The sequence below is a fragment of the Pieris brassicae genome, chromosome 2 (genome assembly GCF_905147105.1).
Source record: "Pieris brassicae chromosome 2, ilPieBrab1.1, whole genome shotgun sequence".
NCBI classification, from domain to species: domain Eukaryota; kingdom Metazoa; phylum Arthropoda; class Insecta; order Lepidoptera; family Pieridae; genus Pieris; species Pieris brassicae.
Window position 1 is genome coordinate 4,512,374 of NC_059666.1, and position 21,766 is coordinate 4,534,139.

The 21,766-nt window shown below is 33.4% G+C and overlaps 1 protein-coding gene across 3 annotated transcripts; it reads right to left on the minus strand.

Moving 5' to 3' along the window:
* Positions 1-2,926: 2,926 nt before the first annotated feature.
* LOC123720418 (protein glass-like) lies at positions 2,927-15,975 on the minus strand. Of its 3 annotated transcripts, none has more exons than XM_045677010.1 (10): positions 15,842-15,975; positions 10,618-10,809; positions 9,429-9,625; positions 8,051-8,162; positions 6,779-6,919; positions 5,472-5,837; positions 3,842-4,056; positions 3,609-3,692; positions 3,347-3,451; positions 2,927-3,056 (listed from the first exon to the last, which is right to left on the minus strand). In XM_045677010.1, the coding sequence occupies exons 2-10, from the start codon at positions 10,735-10,737 to the stop codon at positions 2,984-2,986; spliced, it is 1,413 nt and encodes a 470-aa protein (XP_045532966.1). In that variant the 5' UTR covers positions 10,738-10,809; positions 15,842-15,975; the 3' UTR covers positions 2,927-2,983. The 3 variants fall into 3 exon arrangements, with proteins under 3 accessions (XP_045532966.1, XP_045532967.1, XP_045532965.1); XM_045677011.1 differs by having other exon boundaries at positions 8,051-8,159; positions 9,429-9,628; XM_045677009.1 differs by having other exon boundaries at positions 9,429-9,628.
* Positions 15,976-21,766: the final 5,791 nt, after the last annotated feature.

Below are 21,766 nucleotides of genomic sequence, written 5' to 3' on the forward strand. Positions count from 1 at the left end.
GCAACCTACCTCTCCGCACCAAGCTCGCGCTACATAAGCTGTATGTGAGCCCTCACCTCACGTACGCGGCACCGTCATGGTTCTCCTACGCTAAGGAGACCAACCGCCGAAGACTGCGCACGGTACAAAACACCGTCTTACGGCGCCCAGTAAAGGTACCACGCTACATGAGGAACGCCACCATAGCGCGAGACCTGCGGATGGAGTCCATCGACGAGTTCGTCGCACGGCTCGCGATGAGGATGTTTGATAGAGCGGACGCTCCTCAACATCCTCCTCCAAAACATCGCGCCGAGGCACTCCAGGCCGCCTGACCGATACAAGTACCCGCGTGAGCTCTTCTCCGCGGGTCCCGACGACACCAGGGCAGCAACCGCGGCTTCGACCGCTGGTCGCCTCGCTGGGCTTCACCCGGGGCTACCGGGGGTCACACCCGGCGGAGCTTGACCGCGAGCCGCGCAAGCTGCCCAATACTGCTTGTCTGCAGTGTACGAAAATTAAGAAAAAGAAAGGTAGTGGTTCTATTGGTGATTATTGTCAATGCGAATGAATGGCGATGGAATATAGAAAATGAGTCAATTTTAATCAAACAGCCATCTCCACAATCGCAAAATAATAATAATTCACATAACACATCCTCTCAACCATCAACATCTTACACGGAAAATTCAAATATCTCTCAAGACTTTAACGCGGTAAATTCAAATATCTCTCAAGACATTAACGCGGGAAATTCAAATAACATCAAAGGTACAGTAACCATTACAGATTTTCGTTCGATTAGCCGTACTAAATATGTTCCTACTGATATTTCCCCCATATATTCATGTTCAACGTATACAGATTTCAGCTGACGACGGGACCGTTCTCCATCCTATAACATTTGGCATTTTTTTAAAGCAGAACAAATTTGATAATATTATTCCCGGAAGTGTAAAGCGTATAAGAAGAAACAGGTGCGTAGTTGGCTTTTCCGATTACAAAGACGCCAATAATTTTCCTAACTGAAATCTTGTGGAAACGGAAAAGGTAAATGCTTTCAATCCCACTTTCAGTGTAACAATAATGGGTCTAGTTGGCGGGGTCCATGTGGAATGTAGAGGAAATTCAACAAAATGTATCGGTACCTATTAGTAGGGGAGCCCACGATGCTAGATAGGGATTTACTCGAGCGTCATAGACATTTATATTCTACAACGCAAATTATTAGAGCTGCAGGTTCCCACGTTATTAATACATTTTATCATCAATTTGTTATCGTGCACATACATATCATTAATGGTTCAGAAAGATGGTAATAGTACTGAGTTAAACCGTACAATTTAGCGTAAAGGCCTTCCCCAAGGTACTTACCCCACTTTAATATAACATTTACACATAGGATTCGAATCATTTATAAATTCTCATATAAATGTGCTGCAATATGCAGATGATCTTCTTTTTTATTCCGTAGATAAATGTATGGACAAGGCTTGCAAATTCATGTCTAGTTCACTTAATTGTCTTAATATCTGGTTGGTTAAAAATGACTTAGATCTATCAGTGTCCAAAAGTTCAATAATCGTATTTACCAAAAAACGTACAACGCCTGTTATAAATGTGACCTTCAATGGTTAACCTTTACCACTTCAAAACAAAAATTAAATTTTTAAGAGTTATATTAGATTCAAAATTGTCTGGACAAATATCAATCATTAGTAATTTTTGAGTTTGTAAGAGTTGATAGAAAATATACGAAAATTCAAACATCTTAAATCTTTTTCAAATAACATACAGACAAAAAATAGACCTTGGAATTTAAATGTTCAAAAAATGAAACAACACAATTTTTAGCTTAATTTGATTTATTTGGTTATTTAAAGTTGCCGTTTATTGAGATTGTAAAATAATCATATGCTACAAGACATTCTAGACATATGCATAAAGGTTAAAGTTTTCTGACATTAAATATAATAAAAATTACATCGTTACGTCTGAAGTAAATTTACAATTATTGTTAAATTTTCCTCTCCGTTTTATAACGTAGATACGTCATCTTTAAGAATTTAAGTTAAAATAATAAAGCAATGCAGTATTCAACTCGCGTGTTGATTTTTTTATCAGACTATAATATTTTGTAAGCAGAAACCTACTTATATTATTAAACAACCAAATGTGCTAATCTTATAAGAACTAATTCAAACTACGTTTATGTGACTAGAAATTATATTACAATAAGAACAGCCTAAGAAAGTCCCAAGTTCTCACTTAATCTAATATTTACATTTATTCACCTTTTAGCTTAACTATATAAGCTTACGCCCGCGACTTATCTCCCAATAGAGCGGAGAACAAAAAACTTGCAAAATCAAGATGGACGACGAATCACAATAAGCAACGAAATTAAAAATACACCAATTGTTCCATGATCATAGAAATCATCAAAAACAAAATTTATTCCAACAACGATACAAGGTATCTAATAAGTATGTTATCGGTCCTAAATAATAATGTCATTCGATTTTTTAACGGTACCAAGTACCGATACTTACTATAATAAAATAATTTTTTGATTTAAATATTGTAAGAAGCATATCCACAGATAAATATAAATTTCTAACCTGCGTAATCCGCATTTTGCTTTGTATACAATAATGAAAGCATTTTTGTATCGGAAAAATACCTATTATAATTTTTACTAGTAATATAAAATTATTCATGAGATCCCAATAATTTAATTTGGTTTTTATTAATACTGACAAGTGTCGTAGCTAAAACTTATTAAATTCTAGGTACATTGTTGTTATAGTCCTTTTAAAGAACAATACTCTTAAATCTAATGCTAGGTCCAAAGATTATCATAGACAATTTTACCGATACTAGAGCCAATGTCATCTCGTAAAATTGCCATTTTCGTAACACAGTTATCACCTCACTTCAACAAATAGTCATATGGCAACACTGTAGGTATATCCAATCTGCATGCATGCAAGCACTGCATATGTCAGCCGAGCATCCCTCCCGACATGTTGCCATGCACCCGCATGTGTCTATTTAAATTCCCAGATTGAGAAAACCTTAAAGGAAAATATTTCAGTTAACAAGATTATATTATAACATTTAGAGGTGGCGTAGAATGGCGTAGTGTGCGGCAAAACGTCACGAGTAAATTGTATTATACAAAAAAATTGTCATGTTTCAAGCACAGAAAAATAAATTATCCAATAATGAAGAAATGGAATAATAGAAATAGCCAAGGCTCTTAAAGGGATTAATCATAATAAAAGTGTTCTAATAAGAATGGTTGACGATAATTTTCAATTACATAAAATTCATATTTATCCTTTAATGTAGGAATCGTACAAACCTAAGTAAACACAACTTGCACTGGTATGGCTTTTCGCCAGAATGGATTCGAAGATGTTTGGTCAGCGTGGAGCTGTCGGAGAACGCCTTTTTACATGAGCGGCATCTGTTAAAAATATAGACCCAAATAAAATATAGTTACAATTCAAATTTTGTTGACAGGTCGGCATAACTTCCATAACTACTTATATAGATCGAACTAATTCGAAATCGACCTAAACTCATAATAAATTCCTGTTTTTTTATGATTGTTACAGACTTACTGATAGGGCCTTTCTCCTGAATGTGTTCTCATGTGTGTAGTGACACTGGAACTCTGACTAAATCTCCGATCACAAATGGGACACCTGAAATATAAATAAACTTGTTTTATTCCAATTGAAATAACAAATACATTATGATGAAGTCCCTACTAATAATAAATTATTGGTAGCGTCGATTTATTTAAAAGTCCGCTTAAAAAAAGTTTAATGAAAATAAGTGCCATACGCGTTACCTAAATGGTTTTTGGCCAGTATGCGTCCTGACATGGGCCGTCAGGTTAGCTGCTTGGGAAAAACTCTTATTGCAATCCGCACATCTGTACGGCCGCTCTCCCGAGTGCGTACGTAGGTGTGTCTTCAAGGTACTAGGCCGTGCATATGTCTTGCCACAAATACGACATAGATTAGGCTTCTGTTCGTCTTCATCTGAACCGCTGAGCGCTCCGACCTGAACAGACCGAATATAACTGTTATAATCGAGACTATTATGCATTAAAGTACAAATATATAACGTTTACTGGATTATACGTTAATAGTAAAAAAATATAACCGTTCGCACGTTTAATTGTCACAAATTCCTGCCGTAAATCAAGAATAGTATCGCGCGCAACGAATAATATTATAATTTTAAATTACAATTATAGTGAGTGTTCCGGTAAAGTGCATTTCTTTTACTTATACCTAGTCTAGCTATAAATACTGAAACAAAGTAATTTTTTTATTGCAAATACCATTTATTACTTGTACAGTGTCTTAGTTTAATACATAAAAAATAAAGTAAAAAAAGCTTATTCGAAGTTTTCTCCATTGGCTGCAATACAGTTTTTAACCGTTGGCGCCAGATATTAATAAAAGCACTTTTTTATGGGAATATTCTTCACTACCACTCGTATGAATTGTGTAAGGGACTCTAAATCATCATGGCGTTTAGAGCAAGCCATACTCTCTAAAACTGACCACAAATCATAATCCAGCGGATTAAGATCGGGACTAAACGACGGCCAGTCCAAGACTGCGTAGACCGATCTTTATGACCTGTCGCCAAGTCTTGCTGGAAGGACCATTCTTGGTTATTGAGCATGGTGTTGTTAAGGGGCTTCACTACCTTTTCAAGAACGGTATCTTGATACACTTGTGCCGATGTTTTGATACCTTTTTCGTAAAAGTATGGCTCAGTAACTCCTTCATAGCTAATAAGTCGGAACTTCAGTGGTGCTTTGGTGGGGTATTAGCCCACGTCATATTGTTAAAATGTTGCTCAATGGTAAAGAAAATCACATCCGTAAACAACATTTTTCTGCGAACTCCTTTTGCGTACCGCTTCAGTAGTTGTTTCGTTTTACCATCCTATAAAATTATCAGTAAAGAAATTACCAGTACGTCTCATATAGGCTACAAGACCCAAGTCATTTTTTAATATACGCGACATGGTTCTAGGTGCTTTCGGACAGGATTACTTACCACAAATGGAGGTGGTCTCGTTGTACCTATTAATAGCCCGATACACAAATATTTTACTAATACCAAGCGTATGGAGAGTTTTAAAAATACACAATGTATCACAGCAATTCGGTTCTGTTTATCACCACACTATTTTAATATCTCATAATATTGTAGAATGTAAAAACCAATGAACAATGATATAAAAGTAACAGATTCTAAATTCAAACATAATATTTTGTTAATTTTCAATTGTACTAGTATTTATAGATAGACTAAGCATATAAAAGAATATTTGCTATATCAGTAACATACACTAAAAATTCACGGATAAGCATTTTATTTTATTTTAGACATAGGTATTTTTTAAAACTTCAAATTAAGTAAAAAACATAGTCTCTCTATAAAAATTCTACTTCTTACTTGAACTTTCCCCGAGTTGATACAGGAACTGTATCCGTATTCTTGGGGATGCATTTGATTCTGATTGACCAAATACCCACTCTCCTTTTGTCCTTCTTGGTATATTTTGGTGGGAGACCTTTTAAGCATGGATCCCATCTTCTGGAAGTTGGGTTTCTGCTGGAAGATGTAGTTGGGGGTCTTCTGTGTATTTTGGAGGACGGGTTTGAATGTGGATGATGCGGTGATTAGGGGGTCTGACTGGTTAGGAGGCCGGAAGTCGGCTGTGAAGGAGTACGTGGCTGATGGATAGGATGTGGGTATATTCTGTGGGGGTGGGTAGACCACGTTGACAGATGGTGTCGCTGCATTCTGATTCCATTGTACCTATAAGAAATTTTAAATAAGTATAAAAGATATAATTGTTTTTCTATCTATATGAAATCTTTTCATTAAATAAGAGTTTATATCCCAAATTATCTGAAGTATGAGAATGAAGTTTTCAGATGAAATCACGGCTGCCAATGAATTCATCTTTCTATGTGTGCAATTAACACTCGCTCGTAAGGTTAATAAACTTTATATCTGAATTCAATAATAATTTTTTATCTCAATTTAATAAAGTGTATATCTCAGGTTTATAAAGTTTATATCAAGATAAGGAAAACATCATGAAAAATTCGGCATGTCTTAGACCTAAAAAATAACTACGTGAAGCAAGCTGGATGGCCATTGTAGAAAAAAATTATATCGAAAAAGTAATCTGTGAGACCCAGGGTTGGAGCGCTGGTTTTTTGTTATTTATACCATCCTCAATTGTATCAGTTAACTGAGAATTATTGCGATCAGTAGTGCCTAAAGGGTATTACTTCATACTACTATACATATCAATAAATAAAATGGCGTTAAATTATTCTTTATAAAAATATTATAATTGACTCGGAACCCGAAAAGACTATTGAAACTTAGAGCGACTTCTTCTTTTGGCATAAGGCCTCAGTTACGTAAGTGTATTAAAAATAAACAAGCCAGTGGGGCTACAACCTTTTTTTTCTGGGCCTCAGATTACCTTATCTGATGCACGATCATTTATTAATCTAATAGGTAAGTAGGTGATAGGCCTACTGTGCCTGACACACGTCGTCGACTTTTTGGGTCTAAGGCAAGCCGGCTTCCTAATGATGTTTTCCTTCACCGTTCAAGCGAATGTTAAAATGCGCAAAAAAATAGAAAGAAAATCCATTGGTGCACAGCCGGAGAACGAGCTTACGACCTCAGGTAGGAAAGTCGTACGCTGAAGCTACTGCTAGTTTAGTTAGTTGCATTACCTGTGAGCAAAGCTGATCTGGCTGACAACCATGCATGGTCATGTTCATAGACACATTGACGCTCATAGTGGCTGTAGGGAAGATAGGCGTCGCTGCATAATGCTCGTAGTATGGATACCCACTTCCGCTGTTAACCATCATCTGTTTTATAATTAAAAACTTAATTAACTCTATTACACACCTATTTCTGATAACTAGTATCAATGGCTTCGCACGGGTGTAAAATTCGGTCAATGCGAAGCGATAATTACATCACATAATGAAGTGCAGCAGGCAAGACCTTTGTATGAAGTGATAAGTGCCGCTCATGGACATCAGCAACGCCAGAGGCTACCAGGTGTGTTGCCGACTTTTCAGGGAATGATACACTCTATTCTGGAAGGCCCCTAAGTCGTATCGTACGTAAAATACCTGTAAGTACTGGCAGTTGCTTCCACAAAGATGGATGCGCGGTGGAAAGTGGCTTAAAAGGTGCTTTATTTTGGACCGCTACGAATCTATGTGGACGCGATAATCTCAAAAGCTATAAAACAGAATTTTGTACTTTACGATTGGAATGTTTGAATCCTGAGAAATTGTAGCACCTACCTACAATTACCTACCTATAGTGTATAATAATTAAGACTATATCTTAAGTATATTGACTGAAATATGGCTGTTATTATTAGGTAGATATTGCAATCAACGTGGGAGAAATTGCGGTCGGAAATAATAATATAAACATAGCGTTATGTCACTTCTAACTAATAGTATTAATAGCTGAAGTTTAAAAGATTAAAGGTAAGATTCCAAATCAAGTCATGACTCCCAATGTCGTGTCTGTCCCGTTTTTGAAAATTGTCACAATTGAACACAATGTAACAATATAATAAAATGTATAAAACCCCTAATTTATTGACAGAGGCTTTGATATATTAGAATTTAACTACTTACTAAGGAACCATTTTTATGTGTCTGGCAATATTCCAGATTGATAGAATATATTTATAAATACGTGTCCACAATTATGTCATTGATATTAATTTAACCATCAACATATGTATTACGAGAAATTAAGAAAAGAAGAATACGTAAGACCTAAATATAGCTTCGTAAAAATATACATTTCAAATCAATTAATTAACAAAACTTAAATCCGAAAACCAATTCCATCAACAACCAATAAAATGATACCCTACAAGGGTTGGATTAACATTTGATTAATCTTCATATTTCTGATATACTATCTCTGTCTAACAACGATAATTCTATGGGAGTGAAAGAGATGACTACCTGTGGGTGGCCCTCCGCGCAGTCGCTATGTACAACGGCATGCTTCAAAGAGAGGAGGACGTCTGCCGCCTCCCCCCCTGTTCTCTCCCGACACTCCCCTCCCGTGTTCCTGCTTTGGGGAAACGGGGTTGAGAAATATTGCTATATAGGTATAAGTATGTATTATATATTATTTTAGGAGACTACAAAAACGTTACGACTGGATTTCTGAGGTATTCAAATATTTGTAAGATAGTTGTATCTTTATAACAAACTCACAAATTCATCACAACTAGGTCGGTGGTTTATTAATTATTTATAAGATAAAAATTACCTTGACAATTTAAGGTAATTAACGCTGAAACTGTTGCAGCGCTTGTAATATTTCCATATTTAACATAAAATTTCTAATTGTCTATCGCGGGCATATTGCGTAGTAGTATTTAGGGATTTTTTCCTAGAATACCTATCTATAGATAAAACAATTATATCTCTAACACAGAATTCATTAAAATCCATTCATCCGGTAGTGCTTGCAGCCTAAACTACCTACTAGGGTTTAATAAATGGTATGCTGCTGTAGGTAAAAAATATCACGAAACACACATAATGAATTCTTTATTAACTAAAGGTATTAAAGCCTGTTGTCAGCAAAAGTAAGCAAAGTTCTCATAAATAATAGTACATAAACGTATTATTTTTCTAGAATCCTCGAAAACGCATTTCGTGTTCAAGCATAGACATTGTGTGGGTAAAATGTATAAAAAAGGTATTAATTACTGTTAACGTAATCACCGAGTAGGAAAATCAGAGAGCCAGCCCCTTCCTCCTTATAGTGCTTACGTAATACTTGAACGGCCCTAATAATGCAATTTTGTATTAAATGATTTGTGTACCTCTCAAAACAATTCTTATCAATAAAACCTGTATCTTAGGCCTCTTAAAATAATTGTTATACTATTATTAGGCCTTGTATCTTTTTCTAGAGTTATTATTAGTATTCGTATTTTTATGTATCTATTCCTTAATGTTGTATTGTCTACCGTACAGTCATGTTTCTATATAAGTATTATTTATCTGTCAATATATTCGAGGATACAGCAAATACTATTTCTTATTGCTTCTGTTAAAGCGAGTTTTTAGTGTTTTAAAAGATCGCAGTCCTTTAGAAGAAACAAAATACTTATTTATTATATTTTGTTTGGATTTCTATTTTCATATTAATAAAGCGACTATTTTGTATCGGAGGTCTATTTGCGTACGAGTATCGTATATGTATTAGCAAATATAAATTGTATGATTAATTTCACCTAACAAATGTTTGTGTTAATGTCTCTTATATTATATTACATTATTTTCATAATTCGTTCGATTAAAATTATGTATTCGAACCACTTACTTATACCCAGAGCATGGTGAGAATGGGAACAGCGATGGTAGTGGGTCCAGCTCCAATGAAGGTAGGGAGAAGGATCCCATCTCCTCCCCTGTCCAGCTTTGCTCGTTCACATCACCAAGATTGACGTCGCACGGGGCGATTGATTCGCTCAATGCATTCAACTCTTCACCATTTTCTGGACAACAATTCTCATTCTCCTGCTGAAAAACCGTGAGGTACAGGACAAACGGTAAACGAAATTGTAACTGAATGCTGACACGCTCTCGTTTCATGATTTTGAAATCTCACGCTCTTGCTAATAAATCTTTTTAACAGGAGTTTAAAATAATATAATAAATAAAAAATTGACGTGATCAGCAAAACATGTTTAACGTTTTAGAAATTATATAAACTTTTAGTATTCGCGAAACCAAAAAGAAATTAAAAGTATTTAAAATTTAAATCAATGCAAATGGTATAAACAAATTCACTACTCCCGAAAAATCTAGACTTCTGTGATTTATAAAGTATGAAGGCGGAATCTATTAATACAATTTATAAACTATTATTATTATTACATACATTAATTAATATTTTATTGGGCTAAGGTGAATACTGCTTTTAGTATTATTAACAAGTATTGAGTTAGTACTAATGAATTAAGTTGTTTTTAAGATTGTGCATCTACACTAATAATTATGTAGATATATTACGCTTATTAAAATCGTTTATATGTAAAGAAAGTGGTAAATTGAGATTGATTAATTATACAAAAATAATAATTGATAATTGAAGAAAGAATCCATTTATTCAACATAACATTTCATTTCGAAGTTAGATAATTTGACTAACTTATTTCGAAAATAATAACATTAAAAGACATAAAAAATCTTCATGCTGATTTTCAATTTAGAATGAGTTTTGTACAAAATTGTAAATTAAATAATAATGAATGGAAGGATTTGGATTTGTTTGTGAACCTGATATAAAAAATAAGCCAACAATAGAATGTACGGATCGTGCTTTAATGGTTTGGTTACCATAATAATTGCCTGTATTCGTTCCTAAAACTCTTTTCATTCTAATATTTGCAATTTCAAAAGTATATTATAAATTAATATTGTATTATGACCTTAATAAATAAACCTAAGTTTTAATTTTAAATCAAAGCAAATAATTTGTATTTTCTTCTTACAATTAATTAACAAACCTGACAACACTGTTCCGAGAGCTCCCGGATCTGATCACAGGAGCAGGGCTGCAGCGGATCGCAACACAGCGAATGGCAGCAACCGCCGAACTGTGGGTTGTTCGGGACATAACAGTCCATGGCCCCGCCTGTGGGCTGCGGGCTGTGGGCTGAGGGCGGGTCAGAGTTTCCGACGCTTGTAGTCACGCATGGCTGAGATGAAATCGATTGGGTGTTTAGAATAAAAGATTTTTTTGTACTGACTTTAAACGGTATTTTTGGATTATGTAAACTTTTAATTGATCAAATTTATTTAAATAAATATACATATACATACTATATTAAGAGCATTATAAAACTTAACACTTGTAATAATTTAATCTAGTTATAGGTTGCACCAATTCTCCGTATCGACTATAGGCCTAATATGTGTCTAGATAACTATATTTTAAATTCTCGAATCACATTTAAAAACCCTTATTAGTAAAAAAAAATATTACATTTTTCACATATTTTATATTTGCCAGAAATGTACATTATTTTGAAATTTTACACGAATGGCCTTGTGAGCTTTAGGTACCTACTTTACGATCGCGGTTAGGCAATTTACTAAAATTTACTATACGTACGAAAAAGGTTATGATTGGGTATATATTTCTTGTTTGTATATGGGCTATATATTATTAAAATATGTAATTTTCTTATTGAAACCAAATCGTATAAGTTAAAAACATTCATACCGTAGAAGAAAACAGAACTAGTTTTTGCAAATTAAATTCGGCAATATATTAATTAATGAACATTTAATTACTGTACCTAATGGGGTAATTATTCGTGTTAAGATTAATACCTGTTGATTACTTTGTAATGAAGCCGTTAAGTGTAAGGCTAAACGTGTCGTCAACAAAGGAAAGGGCAAAAATGAAAAACTTTTGATTATAATTGTTATGAACTTATTAAACGCAAGGACTCAATTATTCTTCTTATGTAAACGTGGTTTTTTTAAACATATATACATTTAGAGTGTTTTTCCACAATTGTAGTCGAAATCATTTTATAAATTCACGTACATATCAGTTAAAGATTTTTTGTATTACCTGCGTAAACTAGAAAAAAGATTTTTTAAATCAATTTTACATACCTATTTAAGCTTAATAACTTTATATACTGAAAGCTTTTAATTTTAATTTCTATTATAAACAAAACTTTTATGTGCATATCATCGTTACTCTTATAAACAAAATATATGTAATATGTATATTAAATAAATGAATGCATTTGTTTAAACTACGTTTTTAAAAAAACAGTGGCACTTCAACTCTTAGTGTTTGCCTCAGATTGGTATATCTGTTTCGTGTTTTTGTACTAATAGGCAAAGTAGGTGATAATTTTTCTGTGTCAGTCGTAAACCTTTTGGGTGGATGTTTTCCTGCGAGCGAGTTCTAACAGCGCACATAACTTAAAGAAAACACGTTTTACTGAACTGTATGATTTTTAAAATTCCTTTTGTTGCTTGAAGATTAGATTTAGTAAATATTATAGACATAACACAAGTGTCGATAAGAGTATTTTGCACAATTAAAATTTTCCTGCTAATTATAAAAATTCAGTTCGGTACGTTTTAGAAAAATATATCATTGCATTGTTGAAGGGATTGAAAATGAATTACGATAGTCATATTTTTATCTACTTTTGAGGAAATAGAATATATATGCCTCCTGTATTACACATAATAAAATTAAAATAAATCAATGGCGCTCAACCTCTTTAGGTCTTGGCCTCAGATTTTTGTATCTGTTTCATTATCGATTGTTAAACTAATAGGCAAGTAGGTGACCTGCTGTGCCTGACGCACGGCGATAATTTTTTGGGTTTAAGGCAAGCCGGTTTCCTCACGATGTTTTCCTTCAGCGTTCGAGCTAATGTTAAATGCGCACATAGAAAGAAAATCCATTGGTGCACAGCCGGGGATCGAACCTACGACCTCACGGATGATAGACATAATACACCATCCTGAAATAGATTTGGGATAACCTATTTTCACCTACCATCTGAAATTTTCCACTGATGGCCGAGGACTATTCGGCTGTTGGTTGGGGCACGAAACCCGATACCAGTTCGCGAAATAGATAAATTAAATGTATTGCATGAGTGTGAAGGTCTATTAAATAAATTATTGTCTAAAATGACAACTTACAACTACGTTATACTTAATACTATCTCTTAAATATCCAAAGATATTGTGTCACATAGACGTTTATAGTATTTCTAGTTTCTTATAGTTTACGCTTTAATAGAAAAGATTTCAACGACACAATTTATAGTTACGTTGTTAAATAGAAATAATAAAAAAGGTCACGAAACGCTCTAGATTTGAGTACCTACTACATTTGATTTTTTTTAATTATTTAAATTATTTAATGTAGAGGAACGTTGAAAAAATTGCACGAAAATACCAGTTTATATTCCGATAAAGCGAACAGCAACTATATAATTTAATAATAATTATATATTATATTATATAATAGATGCTCCTATGGTGATATCTATATAATAGATCTCACTATTAAAAAAGAGGCTGTCATTCAGACCATAACCAATAAAGTGCTTAGAGGCCACCACAGGACCCAACTAATACACAAACTATAAAAAATAATAAAAGGGGGACGTTCTTGAGTTTTGTTTTCGGGTCTCAAGACAGATACCTACATTGAATGTGGAATGACAACATCTCAGGTTTTGTCATTCTTCATACTAATTCATTTGGAGTGAGTGTCGAAAAGTGATTTTATCTCAAGCCCCAGGTGCAGGTTTTAATTAACCTTTAAATGTAGGTATATATATATATATATATACTATATTGGACTTGTTTTTAATGTTAACTCATACTTGTACAGTGAAGAAAAATGTCCAATACAGAAATTCAGGACCAGACTCAATAAAATATATTGTTACTCTGGATAAACAGCAAAATCCTTTTTGATGATATTTGGCAATAGATACTGGCAGCACTTACTTAAACTTTGATTGTCTTTATTTAACTGCCAGCTAAAAAAGAGTACATTTTTATTTATTTTTATCGGCATATAATTTTTTGTGATTTTAGTAATCTCCTTTGAGAAACTAAAATTTCACAGAAGTTACAGAACTAATTACATTTTTAAATATCCTTATAAAATATATTCTTTCAACCCTTAAGGTGCTATACTGACAAAACCTATTGCTATATTAATATGTTTATACTTCACGTAAAATTGTAGCAACATTGATATCCGACGGAAACTTAGAATAATTAAATAACTTTTTATTTGACAAGCATTACTATAATAAACTTATTCCTTCCTTCCTTATACGTTTCTTAGTACTAATAAATAAATAAATTTTCTGTATTACAGTTCCATCGATCCATACTAATAAGAAAACCAGTAGCGCTATTATCTGTGTCGTTCAACATTTGTTTTCACGTAACTTTTTGGGTATAAGGCTTGCTGGTTTCCTGATGATGTTGTTATTCACCATATGAGCGAGTGTTAGATGCGCACAGATAGAAAGTTCATTAGCGCTCACACCTCAGGTATGAGAGACCATAGACCGGCAACGCACTCGCGAGCCCTCTGGAATTGATAGTGTCAATGGACGATATTACTTAACATTAGATGAGCCGACGGACAGGCCGCTTGTTTATATAAAAAAACAAAACTAGACCAGCATTGTCCATAGTAATAACCTATAAATTAAGTTGACTACACTTGTAACTGTAACATATTTCTATTTATTACTTCTGCTTAATGGATTAGCTCTTGGCATATTCCAGGCCTAGGCCATCAAATCAAATCAGATTAATGAAATGAAACACAAATTCAAAGGTTAATTAATTAAATGTACGTCAAAATCTTTTATAACGACATCGAAGGGACTACTCATATAGTCGTAAAAAGCTAAATTCGTAGCAGCCGATGATGTTGTTATTAAGTACCTAATACAATAGAATTCATCCTTTAATTTTGATCAATATAACCGGTATTTTCTAAACGACATCGTAGTAAGTGGTTTTGACTGTATTAATCAAATGTTTACTAATTAGATTCTACTATGATCCCTGATATAAAACTCTAAAAACTACATCTTTAATAACCTAAATGCCTTGAAATATATTTACATTACTGAAAAGATTATGAGAAAATATTTTTTTACTGCAATATAACTATTTAGGTATGATATAAACAAATGAATTTAAATTTAAGAAAAAACGTGAAAATTATAATGTGTCCACGAGTTTTAACGGATGCTACACATTTAGTTATTTTTCTTCGTAACCGCAGACATGCTTTAGTGGATCTGCACCTGCGCCTTACCCCGTAACCGAAACAATTCTGATTTTGTTCATACTTCCACGTAATTTCATGAGACATCCGAGCTATAAATATCGATCAGCTGTATTTATTAATAAATACTGATACCTTGATACAAGAAAAATAAAATACAATATTTAATGTGACAAGCACACAAACATGTAATTAATTTGTAAAAACTAAAGGAAAATTGATTACAAAGTTCATTCCATTCAAAGATGGATATAGTGCTAGCTCGTGTATCAGAATGCTAAATCTGCATATCAATTGGGCCAAAACGCTATCGAAAACTGTATCGAAATTTATTTGGGAGAATTGACGTTATAATGATCGGTCTGATAGAGTCTAGACTTAATAAATAACTTAATATAACTTATAACCAAAACAAAATGAAAGAAATTATTTCTCTAACGATTATGTGATATATCTAGATTTACTTCTATAAAAATCAAATATCCATTCAAATAAAGGTTAAGTAGTTATTAGCCCTTTTGCAATGCTATGGATAAATTAATCTGGTTATAATATTACTCATTGCGAACCGTGACTTCAAGGTATATCAGATATATATATAAGTATTTCATTTGTATTTTCATTATTTTCTCTAAGTAAATTCAAGCAAATGTGATGCCCGAAAGAAATTTTGTTTAACTACTACGCTTACTCGCCTCATATTAGGAAACTGTTTTAGCAATTTTAATATAATTGATAAAATCCCGTAAAAGGTCTGGTCATAGTCACAAGGAAATTAGCGGGCTCTACAGAGGTCAACTGACACGATTATATCTGTTTCGTCTTCTTAAATCTTGGTCAATGCGCAAGCTACGATCTCACCTAAGTGTTTATTAAAATTATTATTTTTTATTTATTTGTTTTCAAAATCGTATTCATACCTTGCAAAATTAATCCATGGCAATCCAAAATAATTAAAAAAACACATCACAATTACACTAAACACTCACTATCACTAATTAAATTACTCGTACCGACATGCGCCATGGCATCTAGGTAAAAAAATCAATTTGACAACAGACTATCACTGGCCAGTGTGTCTGGCTAAATGGCTATCTTCCATGTTCGCCCGCCCCGCAGTAATTGGTTGTTTGTATCAACCCCTCAAAAAAAAAACATGACATATTGTGCGCGGGAAAGTATCTGTCAACGAAGGTATCGGGTTAACGTAGCGGTTGGCGGAAGCTTTGTTTTTGTGGTGAGAACAATTTAGTGAGCGCTATTTAGATAACTAATGAAGTAATTAAATTGATGTTCGATGTGTTATTTCAGCTTAGGTGACCACATTGTAATGCGAAATGCGCTAGCGTTATGATTTTAATGAAATACTCAAAACCCTATTCATATTCTTCAACAAGGGCCCAACTTTGTGAACTACCAAATCTCATAAGAATCAATTTGGGGTCATTACTAGTCGTGTTATTAATTCATAATTAGCTCACAAACTTCATATACACACACAGTAGAGAGCAAAGACCTCTTATAACTAGTTTATTTTTAAGTATGTGCTTAATTTACAAATCATATTTATAAAAGTTCACACATAAATAAATTTTGATATAATGTATAACATAGATCAATGTTGGCCTAGTGGCTTAAGCATGTGACTCTCATCTCTGAGGTCGTTCGATCCCCTGCTGTAAACCAATGGAATTTCTTTCACGGATACACCGTGTGGAAACCGGATTACCTTAGACCCAAAAAGTTGACGGCATGTTTCAGGCACAGAAGGTTGAAAGAAGCTAAAGAAACTTTGTAACTCCATAAATTCTAAACTAATGACTTCAATTGTTTAATTTTAATACATTTTTCAACTAACTCAACCCTCCAGGAATAGACAAATTTCGCTGGTGTAGCTAAGCTAAATTTACGATTTGAGCTATATGGTTATACGCGGACATTGCATTTGACAATTCGATTTGAATGAAAGTCATATTTCCATAGTATATCAATTAACAAGGTACAAAATATCGATTTCGTATTTAGTTTGATAGGGCCACCCAGAGCGAAGCATTGGGCCGCACTAATACCTGTCACATCTTACCATATGGCTTAAACTATAAAGTATACCCATGTGAAGTTTTTCTTGGTACTAACTAGCCTTTTACGTGTAAGATTTTGACTCGAGAATTAGCCTTACAACTTACGTATGTCATATCCTGTACGTTTTTAACATACGTTTAGGTACATTAGGAATACCATTTTAACTTGGCGTCACTTAGCACTAAATCTTGTCCCTGATTATTTCAATGAAATGCTATTTCTAACGTACAGAAGGCGAAATAAAAATTATATAGGATCCACTCTTGCGCAATTCTGTTTTTAGCTGATTATGAATATTTATCATTCTCAAATACATCGTAGCAACGAAACTATTGTATTTTATTAAACACTTTGTTGCAAAAGCAATTTAAGCAATTTATATTATAATTATTATTTACCAAAGGGGGTTATGGGTTTATAGCTTTCGGGCAATTTCTTACGGGCAAAATAAAGACTTACAAAGCGCCCTTATCACTTCGACTACTTCGTTCCACAACTGAGCATTTCTTAAAGCGGTTTTTGTCCGCACTATGTAAGACCAGCTGCGCACTAAAGAAGAGTCTTTCAAGAAAAGAGCGTACCAATTTTCGAACGCAGACCTGCGTTGACAGCCAGCAATGTGTGCCATCTAACAATGTGAGCGAGTGTACATGGGCGGCGATATCATGAAACATCAGGAGAGCCTTCTGCCCGTTTGTAATTTTAAAAAAATAAGGCGAGTGAAAGAAGTGCAAATCAACATTAAGAAAAACAAACAAAACAGATGTTGAGGAAACATGAATCACGATAATAATGTATGATTCTGATAATTTCGAAATCATGTTAGGGGCACTATGTAGACATGTAATGCTTATACAGTAGAAATAAATGTGTAATTATAAGTTATTTATTGAAGTAAAAAATAAAAATGCATTGTTTTTATTATCATTCCTTGTGGAAGCCCGCGAATGCTATTTACAAAAACCTCCATATATGCGTGTGAAAATAATTTTTTACCAAAAAAAATTTGCGTTTTTTGCATGACTTTTTCTTCATTTAATTTTGATCTTAATCCTTAAGTAATAGAGTGTATTTTTGTTTTAAAGTATGTGGGCCAGTTGGTCGAAAATGACTCCGTGTGAATTAGTAGTGTGAGCCTCCGTCGTTCCTCGCGACTACGCAGTTCACTGAGCAGAAAAGCCTGCTTGAATCGCGATGAGGTGGTCCATACCTCACACGATGTTGAGATTCTATAACATTTTTAGCACATATCTTAACATACTTGCCTCACAGCTCGGGTAATCTTGGATTGAATTATCTAGTTTATAACCTCTGAAAACACAGCAATATAATAATATCAGTGGTGCTACAACCTTTTTAGGTCTAGGCCTCAGATTTCTGTATCTGTTTCATGATCATTTGTAAATCGAATAAGCAAGTAGGTGATCAGTCTTCTGTGCCTGACACACACCGTCGACTTTTTGGGTCTAAGGCAAGCCGGTTTCCTCACGATGTTTTCCTTCACCGTTCCAGCGAATGTTAAATGCTCACATAGAAAGAAATTGGTGCAAAGCCGGGGATCGAACCTACGACCCCAGGGATAAGAGTCGCACACTGAAGCCACTAGGCCAACACTGCACGAAAACATAGCAATATAATTGCCAAATACGAAAAAACTATTTCTGTAGGGTAAAACGTGCTTTTCAGATACGCCTGAAAAATTAATTCGAAACTCATATGAAAGTCATTCAAGGACTTCAAGTAAACCTGAACCGGTCAAAAGACATCTTAAATAGTAATTTGCATTCTATTTCTGTAACTATAATGTTTTTTCTTCTAGGTTCCAGAGATACCACTCAGCAATACATGTTTAGTTCTAGTTGGATAACGATTGATTTAAAATATGACAACGAATCTTCAAAACTTTTATTTTCAGCTGTTAACAATTTCAGGTAATATCTATGTAGTAAGCTAGAAGACCCGGCAAACGTTGTTTTGCCATATATATATATGTACTAATATTAATAATAGTAGGTATAAAGAGGTATAAAAATAAAAAATTCAAACGTTTCGCCGTTTCAGAGGAGTTCTGTTACAAAAACTATGACACAAAAATTTTATAAGAAATTTCATTTCGACATGAACAGTTATCATTCAAACTTAGCGCCCGGAGTTATTAAGCACAAAGCTATTTTCTTCGGGTTCTCACTTGTATCAATCTTATATGAATTGATTTATCCAAAATATATGTAAAATTATTTACTTTCTCACTTACATGTACATTTTAATCGTGATAGGTTATTGGTATAGCAAGATTATCCTTTGTATACCAAGCGAGTTTTATATACGATTATAGAACGGCTTGCAACCGTGCCTCATAAACCTTTAAAAATTATATACCTAAACCATCCTCATTCTAAATATTGGTGAATATAGAAAAAAAAATTGGAGTAGTTTTTTTTTTAATTTATCGCGAACAGACAGGTAGACGTGGCTTGTTTTTATAAAGAACTAGATGACAAAACTGAACTTCGTATCACCTACATGTGTCAAAACTTAATGCAATTTTTTTAGAACAGACCAAAGATATCGGACCATATTATAGCTATGAAACACAACATTTTAAAGGTATTTTTCTATAAATATATGTGTAAATATATGTGTATATATACAAGTGATATTTTTTTATTTCTAAAAACACTTCTTTACTTATTCATTATGTCTCCCATCGCTTAAACCTTCTTTGAACATCCACAAATATTTCAAGATCCTGATTATACAAATCGGTCCAGCCATTCTCGAGAAACGAATAGTAATTCATTGCTTTTATTGTTTTTTTGTAGGCATCAAGTTCTACAACTCTTCATTTTGTTAAGAGAGCGTTCGTAAGTCAAAATCAAGTCAAAAATCATTTATTCATGATGATGATATTAATTTATCCCTAATGGGAAAGGCAAAGGAAATTATTTATTCATTTTATTTTATTAAAGTATTCCTACAGCTACTCATTAAACAATATCCAAACAATTACAATATAAACAAAAGCCAAAAACGGAATACACATTCAAACATAAACATAAAGCACAGTTTTACCTATTTGTACAAAAAATATAACAAAGTATAAATTCCTACTAAATTCGAAATTATAAGTTCTAAGATTCATTGATCATTATAATAAATATTTAATATAAAGGAAGAATAACAAAGCCATTATTAATAAAAGATACCAGAGTTTTTTTAAATATGTTTCAAGCATTTTTTAGTCACATTAAATATATATCTGACTCACTCCTGATTCATATAGGTAACACAATGTACACTTATGAACGAAACCTCCTTCGACGACTTTTTCTCCAACTTTGTGCACTATAACGAAAAATATTTTTAATTTTCATGTTAATATATATATATATATATATTATAGAGACATTCACAAAATCAGTTCTGTAGATACAAAGATGTACAACCTCAAAACATTACCTCTTTAGAATCTATACATATGATTTAATAAAACACTAGAATAAACCATCGTCAAACATTAACTTCACCAAATAAACATCACATAGTATCTAAATAATAAGCCAGTATATACTTTTAGCGGTACATACTTAAAACACAATGAGTTTTATCGATCCTTCCGTTTCCGACAGGTAACGGAAGGCTCGGATGACGTGTCCCGTGTAACTTGACCCAGGCTGAGCTGGATTAGATGGGGTGGGAAATTCGACTGAACGAATTTTGTTTTTTAACATCAGTAATCTTCATATTGCATATATGCCATACTATTGGTATAATAATATGGTAATAATTTAGTCCAGTTAACGGTTAAAGTCTGAAGATACTTTAGCACGCTTTCATTCAGATTTCTTTCTTAGATATTTTCCTGAGGTGAAGTCGTCTTCGTCTTAGTGGGTAACAAAGTTCATATATTATTTATAGATTTGTGAATATTATGATATTGAGATATGAACGTGTTCTAGAAGAGAGACTTGAACTAATGGATTCCATTAAAATATAATAAAACTTGATCTTCAAAACTTTTTAGCTGTAAAATAAGTTTAGGTGATATATATGTATCAATCTAATTCTTGAAACCCCTGCTGTTAAAACTGAATTCTATCACTCCTCCTTTACTGTACAAAGTATTCTGCTTTGGAACTGTTTACTACTTGATATCAGACGAGCTCAGTCTTTAAATTACTTAAAAATCTTATTTTTGATCATTTATATTCTCTCGTAATTAGCTACTTGTATGTAAATTAATTGTGACTGATTAACCCAAAGATTAGCTTTATATTTTGCAGATTTAAGTTTATTTTAGTTACTAGACTAATTATGTGAGATGATCTATATTAGTTTCTTTTAAGTCCAAAGACGGAGATAAAGCTATCCATACAAAATATTATTCATACTTTTTTATTACGTAAATAATACGGGAATTAGTGCAAAGTGTGGAATCTACTGTAATTCCACGGATAAAGACTACGAAAGACAACAATAAAGATTATTATTAAAAATCATTGCCTAAGTATAAGTCATTGTCAATCAAGTCAATCATTGTCTAGTGGCTAAGAGTGTGAATCTTAACACTAGATCGTGCGCTCGAAGTTTGCCTATCCAGTGGACCAATATTCTTTACCAGAGTGAAGTGACCTGCCAGCCTTGAACCTAAAAACTACATATCTGACACAGTTTGCACAGAAAAAAACCCCTACCTTTACCTAAAAATTATCTATATTTATTGCAATTAAGCGCGACATAATATGTCCAGTAGGTATTTTCCC